General features: G+C 31.8%; 1 protein-coding gene across 1 annotated transcript; it reads left to right on the top strand.

The window, feature by feature from the left end:
- Positions 1-4,488: 4,488 nt before the first annotated feature.
- Positions 4,489-5,443, top strand: LOC124896269 (aldehyde oxidase GLOX-like). Its single transcript, XM_047407809.1, has 2 exons — positions 4,489-5,124; positions 5,267-5,443. The coding sequence occupies exons 1-2, from the start codon at positions 4,489-4,491 to the stop codon at positions 5,441-5,443; spliced, it is 813 nt and encodes a 270-aa protein (XP_047263765.1).
- The last annotated feature ends 11,585 nt before the right edge of the window (positions 5,444-17,028 follow it).

Below are 17,028 nucleotides of genomic sequence, written 5' to 3'. Positions count from 1 at the left end.
AGTAACAAATACACACACCACCATGAAAATTTCAGCAATTAGGTTTTAATATCCATGTGCCCAACAACATCAAACCAGTAGCAATAACGGCAACAATGTAGTATCTTCTTGCTCGATTTTGTTTCTCTTTAGAAGCTTTGACTTTGTTCAACAAATCTCAGATTACACGATTTGCTTGTGAAGGGTGTTGTTCTTCATACCAATCAAAGTAATCGCATCCACCCAATTTCTATAAAAAAGAGAACACAATTACAAAATAATTACAAGTCAATAATTAATCAACTAATTAAATAAAAAAATATTACCTTTGAAATCTTACAAGTAAAAAACTTACGACCCTGATTTTGTTGAGTTCAGAAGTCTTTAACAGAGCTTCATGACTGCACTTACAATATCAAAAAATTTTATCATAAAAAATAGTGGAAGATGAGCTCGACATTGTCAAGGTCAGTTGGAAAAAATAAAAATAATAATTTGAAGAATTTGGATAGATAAAAGAAGATGACGATGAAGAAGAAGATTTGGGAATTTAGGGTTAAATTTTAGGAGGAAGATGAATATATAAGACAATGAGGAAAAAAAATGACCGTTGGGGGCCAAGTGACGGCAAGCCAGCGAAATGTGCTAGACTAACACTGACACATTTGATGCTTATTTTATTTTACGTGTTTAAAATGAACATGTCTACTTGATGTCTATTTTATTTTAGGTGTTTGAACTGAACACCATCAATGGGTTGCGTCTTTTTTATTTCAATTCAATTCACTTAAACCTTTTTACATGTAGTGACAATTTTTTATGTCCAACGAAAGTTGATTTTTTATAATGCAACAGATTCTCCATCTGTTGTAACAGTTATCCTACCTGTTCTGACATATAGTTTATCTGTTGCAATAGGTTGGTCATCTGTTGCATTATCTCGATGTTTTTATCTAAAGTCTATCTGTTGCAACAATAGGAAGACCTGTTTGATAAATTCCAATAGATAACCTACCTGTTGCAATATATGTATAAATCTATTCGATTATTTCAATAGATGTGTCATTTGTTGCAACAGATAAATTCCATCTATTGCAATATATGTCTAAATTTGTTCTTTTTTTCCCAATAGATGTGTCATCTGTAGCATTATCTTGATGTTTTTATCTAAAGTCCATCTGTTGCAACAGTGGGAAGACCTGTTTGACAAATTCTAACAGATCATCTACCTGTTGCAACATATGTCTAAATCTGTTCGATTTTTCCAATAGATGTAACGTCTGTTGCAACAGATACATTATCTGTTGCAATATTTGAATCTAGTATTTCTTTTCAATTAATAAGTACAAATCTAAGAAATAAATAAAATTCGTAAACAAAATAAAATAAATCAAAGCCTTCATAAATTAGCTTAAATAAGTCAACGAATAAATAAAATGTCAAAAAATTGTTATGGGTACAGATCTCAACAAATACATCAACAATAATTTAAGTAAACTGCCAAGGATTGCTTTGACAGGCTCAAGTTATAAAGATCTACTCAGTATGGGCAAGTTGCTCTTCATCCGGTGCTATGAAATTCGGCTTTGCTCGTTGTGGATCTTTATTGTCTCTTGCGTATGATTTCTGCACTTTCTGTTCTCCGTATTTCCATAAAAAGAGTAGCATATTGTCAATGATATTCAACAGTAGCTTCTTCTACATCCACCTAGAAAGCCAGAAGTGGTCAATGCTAATCACGGAGATACAACAAAATGGAAAAGGATAACTCATCTCTTCTAGCAAATCAAACAGGTCTTCCTTCCGTTTTAAATTGTCCCAAACATATTATATTTCTTTTTCAACAATAAATCAACTGTTGGGAAAAATTTCTACATGAGGAAGATCCTGTGTGATAATTTCCAATGGATGAACCATCCGTTGCAACATATGAATCATCTGTTGCAGCAGATAGGTCATCTGTTGATTCAAATAGAAGCGGTACGAAGAGCTTTTTGATTTGCTAAAACAAACGAGACATTGTTGAACCAGATAAAGTATTTGGTGCAACAGGTTAGTCAACCGTTGCAACAGATGTATATATCTGTTTGATAATTTTCAGCAGATGTGTCATCTGTTGAAACAGATATATGTCTGTTTGTTTTGTCAGTTGGAAGACATATAATATATTCACCTTCTTCAGCTCGTGCTGCTCTCCTTTGGACATTGTACGTTGCTCAATGCAACACACAGACAGGGGGGGTTGCAATTTTACTTTTTTGGATGCCTGATAATGCTCTGGAAATCACTCTTCTTCTCCTCTTGACCCTAATCTCTAATGGAGCGGATGAAAATAAAATCCTCTTTAATGGAATAAGACCCCTCTTAGATATCAATTCCTTTACAGAAGCATTCAAGACTTAAAAGACACATTTCCTTCAATTTTCTCATGTAACTTTAACCTGTGTATATATGTAATTTTTAGAAAAATATTATTGTGTGTTTCTTTGATACCATATGCAAAAATAGACCTCACGATAACTTAACTCCAAAAGCCAGCTACAAGAAGAAATCGTCCAAACTCATAATCAAATCATTAGTCGATTTCCGATCAATATCCGATTCTAATCCACTCTAACACATATTTGCTTAAATCTATCTAAATTTTCCATTCAGACCAAAACAAACGTCTCCTGTTGAGACAAATTTATATAATTTCGATTTTGAAATGTCTCATCAATAGTTTATTTGATCAAATTTTTAGAGGTAAAATGGTGTTCTTTTTCCCCTAAAGTGCTTATTTAAAAAAAAAAATAAACATGAGGCGTCTTGTTATGTTTTTGAAAGAAAATAAGCACAGTTGAAAAAAAATAAGCACGGTTGAAAAAAAATAAGCACTGTTGATGTATGTTTTGAAAGAAGATAAGCACTAAAGCTAAAAAAAATAAAATAAAAAAATTCAAAAATTACATATATGTTATTATCTCTGTTCGGAAAATAAATGTATAAATCAATTTCTGTTTTTTATAATTAGAAAAACAGGAAAACAATTAAACAAAAGACATAGAAGGTATAGAAAATATTTAGGCTTGTATGTCGTTAAAGGAATTAAAACTCCTCCATTGTTGTCAAGGTTTTGGATTATTGTCTTCGGAAAAGGGCTTAAAATGCCCTTCAACTATCTGAAATGGTGCAAAAATGTCCTTTGTTTACCTATTGGGCCTGAAATGATCTCCCCATCTACCTATAGGGCCTAATTTGCCCTTTTATTTAACAAATTAGTTTATCCCCAATACATCAATAATGTGACTACTTTTAATTGGCCAAGTAATAATTAATTAATAATTCGACCCGCTAAACCTAACTCACCCAAACCTAATAACCCGACCCAATAATAATGCAAACCTAATAACCCGATTTGCCCCATCCTATCTTCAATGTGATCTCATAATCCGTCTTGGCGCCATTGTTTCTTCCACTTCTACTTGGGATGTGATACTTGAAAATGCGTTAGGAAACTCTCCGATTGAAAAAGACAGTATCTTTCTTTCGCTGAGAGATTTGTTCTTGATGCATTGCCTACTTATACAATGTCACCCTCCCCCATCCTTCATATACAACAAAGAAACTTGATACTAATGTAGCGACTTTGTGTGTCAATGACATAAGGAGAACAAGGCTTTCGACCTTGTTAAAGCAATTTTTTGGAATATTTGAAAGGAAAGAAATGATAGAATTTTTAAACAGAATGATGTTTCTGTTCTTAAACTTGAACAAAGCTGTACATTTTTGCTCAACTGTTTGCTGGTTTTTCTCTTTCGCAATCTCTTCAGTTTTTTAGCCATCGGTCGAATTCTTTAAAAATGTTGTCACGTCCGTATCAGTTCCTTAAAAATGCATAGCTCAGAGGATCCGCGACATAGACCTAACAATATTTTGTTAAAGTCCGAGCAATATAAATTTTTAGTCGACACATAATTTTATAGGTAGTGCTTGTATCAGCTAGACTACAACAACAACATAATACCCAGTGTAATCCCACAAGTGAGGTCTGGGGAGGGTGGTATGTGTTCAATAGAGAGGTTGTTTCTGAAAGACCCTCGGCTTGAGTAAGAATATTAAGAATCAAGTATATAAATAAAATACAAAAGCGAAGAGGTCATGTTAAAAAGTAAAAACAATTAAGAAAGAGAACAAATAGCAACAACAAATAATATGCTTACTAAAGCGAAGGAAACAAGATAGATCGATGAGAGAACTAAACAACGCTCGACTACCTACTAAAGTTGTATCAGCTAGACTTATTATAATGCAAATCAAGCAAAATTCTGGCAGCCCCTTACTTTATGGACGCATGAAGAAACAGAATTTCACTTCTTGTGCCAAGTGATGAAGTCATTTTCTTTGAATTCTACTTCAATTCAGCTTGAATTCAATACTTTCTTGGAATATAAATATATGGACACTAACTATCCAACTCCTAAATTCTATCACTCATACTAATAACAACATAAAGAATGTTTTCAACTTATGGACAAGGAAAGTATCATTTTCCTCTTCTTACTAGTACTAATATTTTTCACTCTTCAACCTCCATTAGCTTCTCAGATGTTGGTTTCTCATAGTCGTAGACGCCTCCTAGGCGAATGGCGGATGTTGCAGAAAAACATTGGCATATCTGCGGTGCACATGCAATTCCTGCATAATAACAAGGTAGTTATCTTTGATACGACGGATTTTGGCCGTTATAACCTCTCACTTCCAGGAGGGCGTTATCGCTATGACCCCAATGACATAGTCTCACGCGAAGACTGCTATTCTCATTCTGTTTTATACGACATTGGTAGCAACACATTCCGGGCATTAATGATCCAAACAGATCCTTATTGCTCTTCTGGTGCGGTCCTCCCCGATGAAATATTAGTCCAAATCGGAGGATATAATGATGGAGACCGTGTAATACATACACTAGCGCCTTGCACTGGTGAGAACTGTGATTGGGTGGAGCTCACCCATACTTTAATTCAACGAAGATGGTATTCAACTAACCACATCCTTCCTGATGCACGAATGATCGCGGTAGGGGAAAGAAGACAGCATAACTATGAATTCTATCCAAAAATTATCAGAGATTCCTCTTCTGGTTCTAGACTATCAGCTCTATTGGTGCAGTGAAAAGATCTAAGCACAACCATAAAAGTAAAACTCATTTCGAGCTTGAATTGACGATCATAGCATGTTCAAAGCACAACCTAGTTGTTGGTGGTTGTATTCATGCTGGTAAGTTCTTATGTTCTTTATAGTTCAGGTTCTTTTTCATGTCCTTGGAATATTTTCTGAACAATTTGAAGAATTTAACTCGCAAGGTTATCAACTGTTATTGTTATGTAATATAAACAGTTATGCAAAGAAACGTCAAATCGAAGCTCAGAAGCATTTTAACAAAGCTAATGTTGCTTATGATCAGTGCCCTTTCATCAATTAGCGTTAATTAGGCGAGGCACAAAAATAGAAAAATTGGAGAAGAAGCGGATTGATTTTGGATTTTTATTTTAATGTTATTATGTTTGGATGGGGCAAAGCAGGTTATTAGGTTTGGATGGGTTAGGTTTAGCAGGTCGGATTATTAATTAGTTTAATTAATTATTACTTGACCAATTAAAAGAAGTCATGTCATTAATATATTGGGGATAAACTAATCTGTTAAATAAAAGGGCAAATTAAGCCCCATAGGTAGATGAGAAGGACATTTTAGGCTCTTTTTCATTTTCTTTAAGGATAAAAAAGTGGACAATCCGATGCACGAAAGCTCCCGCTATACATAGGGTCCGAAGAAGGATCCCACCATAAATGTGTATTTGACCCCCTGATCACATGATAAATACTTTACCAGTTACTTCAAGGCTACTTTTCTAACTTTACCAATTCTTTGAGGATAGGATTGAAAACATTTCTTTAATTACACAAATGCAAATTATAAAACTTTGATAAACTCAACAAATAGAGCAAGATCATGCGACATTTATTTTTATTTAAAAATTGATGCAAAAATGAGTGGAAGAAAAAAAGTATTTTGTGGATCTCGGCCTCCAAAATATACATGAGAGAAAAGCCTATGAATTTATCGATAGTGAAGGGGTAATGCGGATGTGCAATTCAAAAAGTATCTTTTTTCCTAATTCAAATGGTGTCTTTTTTTTTCATTTACTCTTAAAACCACAATGCCCTCCTCACCCCACCCCCACTCCCCAACCCCAATAATTTCATTCTTAGTACACAATATATAAGTAACCAAAGTTCAAAAGTGTATAACTAGTATTTCCTCCGGCCTATTTTATATCTCATCTTATTAAAAATAATTTAACTAAATTTTTATTTTATTTTTAATAAAGTGGTTTACAAACAGAAATATCCATAAATTATTATAAGTTACAAATTTTAAAAGTTTTTTTCTTTAAATATAATGTCAATTTAAACGATGCCACATAATAAAAAGGAGGAAATATATACATCAGTATTTAGGATAAAATCATAGTAGGGTATTTTTTAATTTTCAATTTTTATTTATAATAAAATGGACAATTAATATGAAACGAAGGGGATAAATAATTAATGATATACTGTAGCTATTTTATTATAGTACCTCTATTAAGTGATATTTATTATTATATCTTAAAATTAATTGGGAGAGAAGTAATAATACTAAGGATAAAAAAAAAAAAAAAAAAAGTCTCTTCTTAACATGTACTAAAAAATAAAATAATAAAAATCAAGATTTAACTAAAAAATAAGTGAAAAATAAAAACAAACATATGAGTATTTGAAAGGAAAAGGAAGCGCGCGTGAAAGACAAGACGGGCGGCTTTGGGAGTGGTAAAAATGTTTAGAAAGAATGAATGAATGGGGGTAATGAAGAGGAAACCCAAAGGCATACTCCAAAACAGAGAAAAGAGAAACAGCAGCTTACAGACACAGTGACCTCAGCATTCAGAAAATCATAATCTCTCTGTTCTCTGCCGACTGCCTCTCTGTGTGTATTTGTGGTTTCTGAGTTGTTGTGTCTGTCTCAGCCTCCTCCCTGACTTTGCCCTCAGGTCCACCACCGCCCCAAAAATCGAGTCAAAAAAGTAAAGCTTAAAAGAGAACACCCCACATTTGGCCCCTTAACCCCAACATCTACTCCTCTGTCTCCTCAATTCAGACACCACCTACTCCTAATAAGCCCCCTTCCCCTCTCCACGTGGGGGCCTGACACTATGTATCATCACCCTTGACCGTGTATTTTATTATTGTCCTCCATTCATTTCTTGACACCACATCCCTACCCACAGTTAGTACTCTCTTGTTCTTTTCCTCCCACACCCAACCCCCACTCCAATTAGTATGCTTCTTGAATATTGACGTAATTTAGACAATGGCCAAAACACTACACTTTGAAATTGACGTGAATGAAGCTTTTTAATGGTTCTTTGATACACTAATGAAATTATTTAGAGATTATAATTTTTAGATTAATATATATATATATATATATATAATAAAATAAAATAATTTTAAGTTGAATGTGATGAAATAAATTCATAAATTTTATTTCAAATTTAATTTTTGAGATATCTCACTTTTATTTCTCGTATCAATCCCTTAGTAATATTCAGTGGTCTTAAATGTTAATGATCAAGTTAGTATTTAAAAATACTATCGGTAGTAATTTGCGAAGTTAAGTTCTTATTTCAAAGTATACATAGAAAGTATATAATTTGATCGACAAACATTTTTGTGTTATATTCTCGAATAGGTGACGATGTATATTGGAGGGGTAAAAAAGAGATATATCTTCTGATTTATTTTGGTTCTCCCCTCCACCCCTCTCAAAACTAATAAAAATGAAAGTTATGATTGTTTATTCAAGTTACAAACCAAAGTTATCATATTGAGCAGATTAAATTTAATAAGAGTATTAATATAGCAGTACTTCAAGAAATCGGCTACTGTGAATACTGAACTGACTGATGAATACTCCGACAGTACGTAGCTCGTAAGCAGTGTTCTTTGTTTTCTTGTTTTTATCTTGATGTATATTGGTTATTTTGTATTGTTATGTTGTCATATAACCGGTGTACCATTAATAGTAATTTTTCAGATGACAATTCAATAAAATATGCAGTACAGGTATTATTCGTTTCATAATAAATGAATTATTGAATTTTAACACATAAATTAAGAAAAAAATACTAAAGATATAAATTTAACATAATTTTTTACTTTTACCTTAAAAAAATAAAAAATTGACCTTATAATACCCTTCCAAAAGTTAATTGGTTGTCAAATTATAAGGGTAAATTTGAAAAAAAAAATTAATGATTCACTTACTTTGAAACACCAATAAATACCCCAATAATTCACTAATTCCGAAATGAAGGGAGTATTTTGCAGAGAAGATATTAGTAACAATTTAATCTGCGCACTATATTTTATCTTTAATACTCCTTTCATTTTGTGGTTCAAATTAAAAATATAAAATCTATCAAAATATTTTTAATTCTGTGATCTTAAATATATTAGGTGAAAAGGTTAAATTTAAAAAAATGGTTAAATTACTTTTTAGAAAAAAAGAAAACAAATTAAAACAAAAAATACTAAACTAAATTGTTATTGCAGTAAGGACGAAGTAGGGGAAGGTAGGATTTCTGCAGTATGTAGATCAATTAATTAACATGAGAGAATTATTTGAATGGTGTTGAGAAAAACGGGTGCCATGTGGCAAAGAAAATACCATGTGGCATGCTTTTTAAGATTGGCTTATTTCCAACTCATAGGCCACTTCTTGATAAGTATTGTATAACTTCCATGCGTTGGTTATAAATAATTCATGTTTTATATAGAAATTGTGGAATGAAATAGTGATCACTAATCTTTGTTATTTTAATTCCTTTACATAATTTTATATCACGTTATCAACGAACCTTGCAAAACTTTTCAGTAATATTTAAAGATTAATATTTAATTTTCTTAAATAATATTTAATATTTTAAAATATAAATTTAATGTCCTAAATTTATCGGGCAAAACTTATATGTCCTGAACATTAGATACCTAAATATATTTAAATACAATGGGTCTAATAGACACTATAAAAAACGATAATAAGACATCAAATTAAGACAAAGCCAAGATCATGATATTTCTTCGTCGTCATCTTGACGAAGGTTTGAAAATGGAATACCTCACGATTAAGGATCCTCTTATATTGTGGAACAATTTAAAAGAAAGATACGACCACCTGAAAATGGTCATTCTTCCACAAGCTCGTATGAATGGACTTATCTGAGGTTGCAGGATTTTAAGAAAATAACTGATTATAATTCTGCGATATTTAGAATTAAATCGCAGTTTAATTTATATGGGGAGGATATCACAGATCACGACATATTAGAGAAAACATTCTTTATTTTTTCCGCCCCGAGTATGCTCCTGTAGCAGCAGTACCAAGAAATGAGATTTAAAAAGTATTTTGAATTATTTTCTCATCTTCTTATTGCTAAGCAACATAATGGTCTTTTAATGAAAAATCATGAAAGTTGATCTGTTGGTACTGCTCCATTTCTAGAAGTGAATGCTGTAAATTTTTGCCCAACTAGGCGTGGAAAAAGTCCTAACCCCAGTCGTGGTCGTTGTCGTGATAGTGGTCGTGGAAGGTATTTTAATCAGAGTGATCGCCTTGCAATAAACAATAACCCTTAGCACCAGCAGTGCAAAGAGAAGGGGAAGCTCTTGAAGCAGCACCAAGGAAGAACAAAGGGGCACTGATCGCGTACCTGTCGAATGCCAAAACATCTAATGAAGCTCTATCAGGCATCCCTTAAGAAACCAGATAATGATGTTGAAGCAAACTTCCTCTTTGAAGATAATGTTGAGCCCATGGACTTGGAAGTTTCAGATTTCTTTGTAGTTCCTGAAGAACATGTAAATCTCTTTATCGGTGAGAATTAAGAAATAGTCTGATTATGTTACTTTTCTATTCAAGTTGCATTAATTTAAATTTCTGTTAATAATAACTCACTAGTCGTGTAAATAATTAAAGTTTATGTAAATACGTTATATGCTAGTAATGCTGTAGTATTTACTTTATTTATATTTTCATCTTGAAGAAAATATGGATACTCCTCAAGTCTTATTTGGATCAATAATCGATCGTGACGATAATTGTGTAATTGATAGTGGAACAACGCACACAATATTTAAAGATGAAAAATATTCCACTTAGAAGAAAAGCAAATGTTACAACGATTTCTGGTAATTTAAAATTGATTGAAGTCTCCGGAAGAGTTACTATATTTCTGCCTAAGGGAACAAAATTAGTTATAAAAGATGCATTGTTCTTTTCTAAATCCCCAAGAAATTAATTGAGTTTTAAAGATATCCGCCGAAATAGATATCATATTGAGACAATAAATGAAATGAATGTTGAATATCTTGTCAATATAAAAAATGTCTCAGGTAAAAAATAAGGGTAGGTGAAATTACCAACTTTGTCTTCCAACTTATAATATGTCGAAATTAGTACAACTGAAGTACACTCTATCGTAAATCAGAAGTTTACTGATCTAAATATATTTGTGCTTTGACATGATCGAATAGGCCATTGAGGCTCAATAATGATGAGACGAAACATTGAAAATTTAAAAGGGCATCCGTTAAAGAACCTGAAGATTTTTACAACTAATGAATTTTCATGTGCCTGCTTGTTATCAAGGCAAACTGATAACTAGGCCATTGCTATTAAAAGTTAGCGTCGAATCCCCTCTATTTCTAGAACGTATACATAGGGATATATGTGGGCCTATTCACCCACCTAGTGGGTCTAATAGATATTTATGGTCTTAATAGACGTATCTTCAAGATGGTCGCATGTATGCCATTTGTCATTTCACAACCTGACGTTTGCAAAATTATTGGCATAAATGATACGATTAAGGGCGCAATTCTCAGATTATCCCATTAAGGCTATCCGCCTCAATAAAGCAGGAGAATTTACATCCAAAACTTTTGATAATTATTGTATGTCAGTTGGAATACGAGTTGAACATCCAGTAGCTTACATTCATACTCAAAATGGTTTTGTTGAGTCATTTATTAAGCGCCTACAATTAATAGCAAGACCACTACTTATAAAAATGAAAATGTCCACTACTGTTTGAGGTCATGCTATCTTGCATGCAGCATCACTTGTTTGTCTCAGACCAACTCATTATAATAAGTACTCCCCGTTATAGTTGGTCCTCGGTCATGAGCCAAATATTGTCTATCTACGAATTTTTGAATGTGTTATAGATGTGTCAGTTGCACCATCACAGCGCACTAAGATGGGCCCTCAGCGAAGGTTAGAAATATATATTGGGTTCGAGTCACCCTCTATAATTCGCTATCTTGAACCATTGACAAGAGATTTATTTACTGTTCGATTTGCAGATTTTCGATTTGATGAAACAAATTTTCTAAAATTAGGAGGAGAAAAATGTGAACTGAAAAGAGAAATTTTGTGAAAAATTTCATCATTATCTCATTTTGATCCACGTACCCCCATATGTGAAAATGAGATCCAGAAAATCATTCACTTACAAAAATTGGCGAATCAAATGCCAGATGCATTTACTGATTTGAAAAGAATAACTAAGTCATATATCCCTGCAGTGAATATGCCTGTCCGAATTGCCTGTCCGAATTGAAGTTCCAAAAGAACCATCTTTTAGTGAAATATCTTCTGAATCCCAAACATGCCTGAAGCGTGGTCGGCCTTTGGGATCAAAAGATACAAAAATTCTAGAAAAAGAAGCGCGAAAAATGATAAAGATAATATTATAAAAGATTCTCCCGAAGAGACTCAAAATATGATTAATCTTGATATTTCTCAAGAAATCAGTGAACCCTAGACTCGAGTGAATGAAGAACTTTCAATAAATTCTACTAGTGATAAGGTAAATTTAGATCAATATAAAATTATGGTGGCTAATGTTTTTGCCTATAATGTAGCACTAAATATCATGCAAGATAATGAGGACCTTGAACCTCTATCTGTCGAAGATTGCCACCGAAGAAAAAATTGGCCAAAATGGAAAGAGGTGATTCAATCGGAATTGAACTCACTTGCTAAATAGAAAGTTTTTGGACCTGTAGTCCAAATCCCAGATGGTGTAAAATCAATCGTCTATAAATAGGTCTTCGTATGTAAAAGAAATAAGAAAAATTAAATTGTAAGATACAAGGCACGCCTTGTTGCACAAGGATTCTCTCAAAAACTCGATGTCGACTATGAAGAAACATATTCACCTGTTATGAATGCAATAGTATTTCAATACCTCATCGGGTCTAGCTGTGCATAAAAGTCTCGAGAATTATTTTTTATCAGATTACAAAGATTGTTGTGTGGTCTAAAACAATCAGGCCGTATTTGGTATAATTGCCTAAGTGAGTACTCGAAAATCAAAGGTTACATAAATGATATTATTTGTCCTTGTATTTTCATTAAGAAAGCTGCGTCAAGGTTTGTTATACTCGCTGTTTATGTGGATGATATAAATCTCATTGGGACTCCAGAAGAGTTCCAAAAGGCAATTGAATATTTAAAGAAAGAATTCAAAATGAAAGATCTTGGAAAGATTAAACTTTGTTTTGGTTTGCAAATTGAACATTTAACAGAAGGAGTCTTCATTCATCAAATTTGCTATACCCAGAAGGTTTTGAAACGTTTTTACATGATAAATCATGTCCATTAAGTACTCCAATGGTTGTTCGATCACTTGATGTAACTAAAGATCCATTCCGACCTCTGAAAGAGGGAGAAGAAATTCTTGGCTCCGAAGAATCATATCTCAGTGCTATTGGTGCACTTATGTACCTGCTAATGCTACCATGCCGAATATAGCATTTTCTATTAATTTGCTAGCAAGGTATAATTCTTCTCCTACGCGAAGACACTGAAACGAAGTTAAGCATATATTGAGGTACCTAAAAGGGACTATTGATATGGGTATGTTTAATACTAACAAAGCTAGTCCAGATCTTGTTGATCATGCAGATACAGGTTATTTATCTGACCCACATAAAGCATGATCTCAAACAGGCTATATGTTTACATACAGAGGTACTGCAATATCATGGCAATCGACGAACCAGTCTATTGTTGTTACTTCTTCTAATCATGCTGAGATAATAGTGATCCATAAAGCAAATAGAGAATGCTTATGGCTGAGATCAGTGGTGCATTCCATCAAAAAAAGATGTGGCCTGAAGCTCGATATCAAGGTACCCACGGTCATATTTGAAGACAATGCAACATGCATAGCCCAATTAAAATGAGGCTTTATAAAGGGAGATAGAACGAAGCACATTTCGCCAAAGTTATTCTTCACACACGATCTTCAGAAGAATGGTGATATTGAGGTGCAGCAGATTCGCTCCAATGACAATTCATTAGATTGGTTCACCAAATCTTTACCAACTTCAACCTTCGAGAAGATGGTACACAGAATTGGAATGCGAAGACTAAATTGATTGAATAGAGGTCTTCATTGGGGGGAGTGATAATATGTTGTACTCTTTTTTCCTTAACCAATATTTTTATCCTACTGAATTTTTCCTGGTAAAATTTTTAATGAGGTAGCACCCAAATGCGTATTCTGAAAATTTTTCTTTACATGGCATTCAAGGAGGAGTGTTGTGAAAAATTAGTGTCATGTGGCAAAGAAAATACCATGTGGCATGCTCTTAAGATTGGCTTATTGCCAACTAATAGGCCACCTCTTGATAAGCATTGTATAAACTTCCATGCATGGGTTTTAAATAACCTATGCTTTATGTAAAAATTGTGGAATGAAACAGTGATCACTACTCTTTGTTATTTTAATTTCTTTACATAATTTTATATCAAATGGTAAGTAAATTTTTTAAATTCAAAAATTATGAATTTAAGTTATCAAGCAAAAACAACAAAAATTTCTAGAAATAAGTAAAAATAAATAAAAAAAATTGTATAAACTTGAGAGAATTAACTAATCCCACCATATGTATTAAGAACTTGACATCGAAAACTGCAGTAAACAGCAAGCAATAAAATAAAACGCAACATAAATTTTATCATGAAAAACTTCTTCCTCAATCTCCACCGTGTACCTACACTGTGTAGGATTTCACCATCAATTTTCACTAACTTCAAAGAGCTTTGTTCAAAATTAACTCACAACTCAACAGTTAACTACAACTGTTCAATCCACTATACGAGCACTCAAAGAAGCCAAACTCGATTCTTCTTAGAACACCTCACAAACAAAACTGCTTTTTATGACAACACCCCATGAATAAGATGTCAAACTCACTTTTTGTTTCTCACACTCACAACTAAACAACGTTCAATAATAGAAAAGATTATAATTCAAAATCTATCTTATTATAGACTCAAAATCCATCAATATATTTACTTTAGCTGATAAATTCAACAAAAACTAATAACTCTAGTCTTTAACTATTCAAACATCAGTGTTCAATGGTGCAAACTCAAACACAAATAGTCTATCAAATTTTTGTGTTGGTGTGATGTAGTCCTACAGTTTTCTGCTTCAATGACTATTGCTTTCAATATGATAAATTTCGTATATATGCAATTGATGCGGCTTTCAAAGATCTTCCTAAAATATATCTGTTGAAGATTTGTTATACCTTAAAATATTACGGATTGAAAAGAAATTTCTTCAAATAAAACTTGACTTTTTATAAGGAATTATGTGATTCCTTTTCAATTAGAAGAAGTTTGCATCATACAAAAAAAAAAACTTTGACACCTCTTTACACTATTTTTTTTTTTTGATTTCTTTTCTTTTTTACTCTTTTATTTCGTGTCTTTAAATTTTTTTATTTATACTTTAATGTCTTTGTGCATTCACAATTTCACATCACCTGTTCTATAATCTAATTAATACAATAATATATAAAAAAATTAATAATAAATTGAATTCTTATTTATCAATCATTAAAACTATAACTATAGTCTTCGACTTCTCAATAAAACTTTTAGGGGCCGTTTGATTTACAAATAATCTTGGGATAAAATTTTTTATTCGTTATTTGGTTATAAATATTTGGGTTAATTTATTTCGGAATTAAAATATATAAATTATGTTTATTTATATATTTTAATTTCTCTAAAACAAAATAAAATTAAGAATGAATATTTAAAGCTTAAAAAGAAATATATATATATATAAGAAAAGTTAAATAAGATGGAGGGTATTTTGGTAATCAATCAATTTATTCCTAGAAATTATACCATGCATATATTACTTTGAATACAACAAACTAAACACTCAATAAAAAATAATCCTAACATAACTAATTTCAATATAACTTATTCCATCACAACTTATTTCAACATAATTAATTCCAATATAACTTATTTTCATACCAAACGATCCCTAAGGATTCTATTTTCGCATTTTTTTTTAATTCTTTGCTCTAAATAAAATAAATAAAGGGAGGTAAAGAGGGGGCGAGAAGAGAGAGCAGGCCGGGGCGGGGCCTTCTTAATTTATCATAGCGCAAAGAGACAAGGGATATTCCATCATAAGAATATGTACAAATAACTATTGGTGTCAGCATATATTGAAAATGATTCAATAAATAAACAATGAGAAAGAAAGAAATTTAAAAAAGAGAAGGAGGCGCCGCTGAACAGGCGCCGTACAGAGAGATGAATAGTAGGGCATAGGGACCCCTAGGTTTATAGGGATGATGTAATACTCCACCATTGAGATAGAGAAAGATAATAAGTCTAGCACACAAATATTGAGACAGAATAACACGCCCCTACTCTATGTGTGTGTTGAGTGTGAAACGTCCTATCAGCCGGCGTCTCCTACTACTCTCTATTTTGTACTATTATTTGATCCCTTGACCTAAGTATTAATTAAGAAAATACTTTTTTCCTTTGAAAAAATAATGGTCTAGTTTAACTTGACATGAAATTTAAAAAAAAAATAAAAAATTGAATTTTATAATCTTAAATTAAAGATATATCAAATATATCAAAATATCCTTCATTCTTATGGTCTTAAATATATCACATGAAAAGTTAGAATCAAAAAGTTCCTAAAAAGGAAAAAGACTCATTCTTTTTTAAACGGACTAAAATAAAAAGTAGGTCCTTCTTTTTTAAACGGAGAGAATACTTCTTCCATTTTATATTATTCATCTCAAATTTTCTAATTTAATTTTTTATTTTATTTATCTTTTTTTATTAATCAAGAAAAGATAATTTTTTTTTCATGTTTTACTCTTTGTATTAATTATTTTTTCTTCAAATTAAAATATAAACAATGTTTAATAGATGTACCATAATAAACTAGCCATGTTACTAATTATTTTTCTTAATCAATATGACATCTCAATTTGGACGGATAATTTGAGACGAAGAGAGTATTTAATAAAGACTTATTTGATCAAATTAATTTTATTAATTATATTTTAAAAATATAAATTTATGTATATATACTTTATTTAGTTATTTAATAATAACGATAATATTGAAAAAATATAATAAAATATTCTTAATTTCATGAAAAAAATAATTAAATCGAAATAATTACTTTAAAAAAAAAAACAAAATGAAATGGAGGAAATATATCTGAATTTATATACGTAACTCCACCTACTTTATACGACAAAATCTCAATACATAAAACCCCTTGTATGTATTCTCACTTTATTTTATACTCACTCCCTGCGTTCATATCTCAGTTTTTTCTGACGTGTCAAAGTGGTGGGGTGTGTGGCATAGCTCTCTTTATAACGTGTCGAGCTAATACATAGATCAAAATTGAAGAGTATTCACGTGACAGTTTGTATTCCTTATCTTTTTCTTGTTTTCTTACTCATCTTTTGTTTTTCAAACCTTTTTATGTTTTTGCTAATAATAGTAAATTAATTGAAGTTTTAAAATAATAGTTCAGATGTGTTGTCTTAACATATGTTGATAGTTCAAACTTGACGTAGAAAACTTACACACGTAATATTCCAAATGTT

This window comes from Capsicum annuum, chromosome 2 (genome assembly GCF_002878395.1).
Source record: "Capsicum annuum cultivar UCD-10X-F1 chromosome 2, UCD10Xv1.1, whole genome shotgun sequence".
Taxonomy (NCBI): domain Eukaryota; kingdom Viridiplantae; phylum Streptophyta; class Magnoliopsida; order Solanales; family Solanaceae; genus Capsicum; species Capsicum annuum.
The sequence above is the reverse complement of the archived record's forward strand: the minus strand, read 5'-3'. Positions and strand labels throughout refer to the sequence as shown.

Excerpts from the sequence above, each read along its gene's own strand:
- LOC124896269 (XM_047407809.1), top strand. The coding sequence starts at position 4,489 with ATGGACAAGGAAAGTATCATTTTCCTCTTCTTACTAGTACTAATATTT. Across the intron at positions 5,125-5,266 it reads CTAGACTATCAGCTCTATTG|GTTCTTTTTCATGTCCTTGG; the intron begins GTGCAGTGAAAA and ends TTTATAGTTCAG.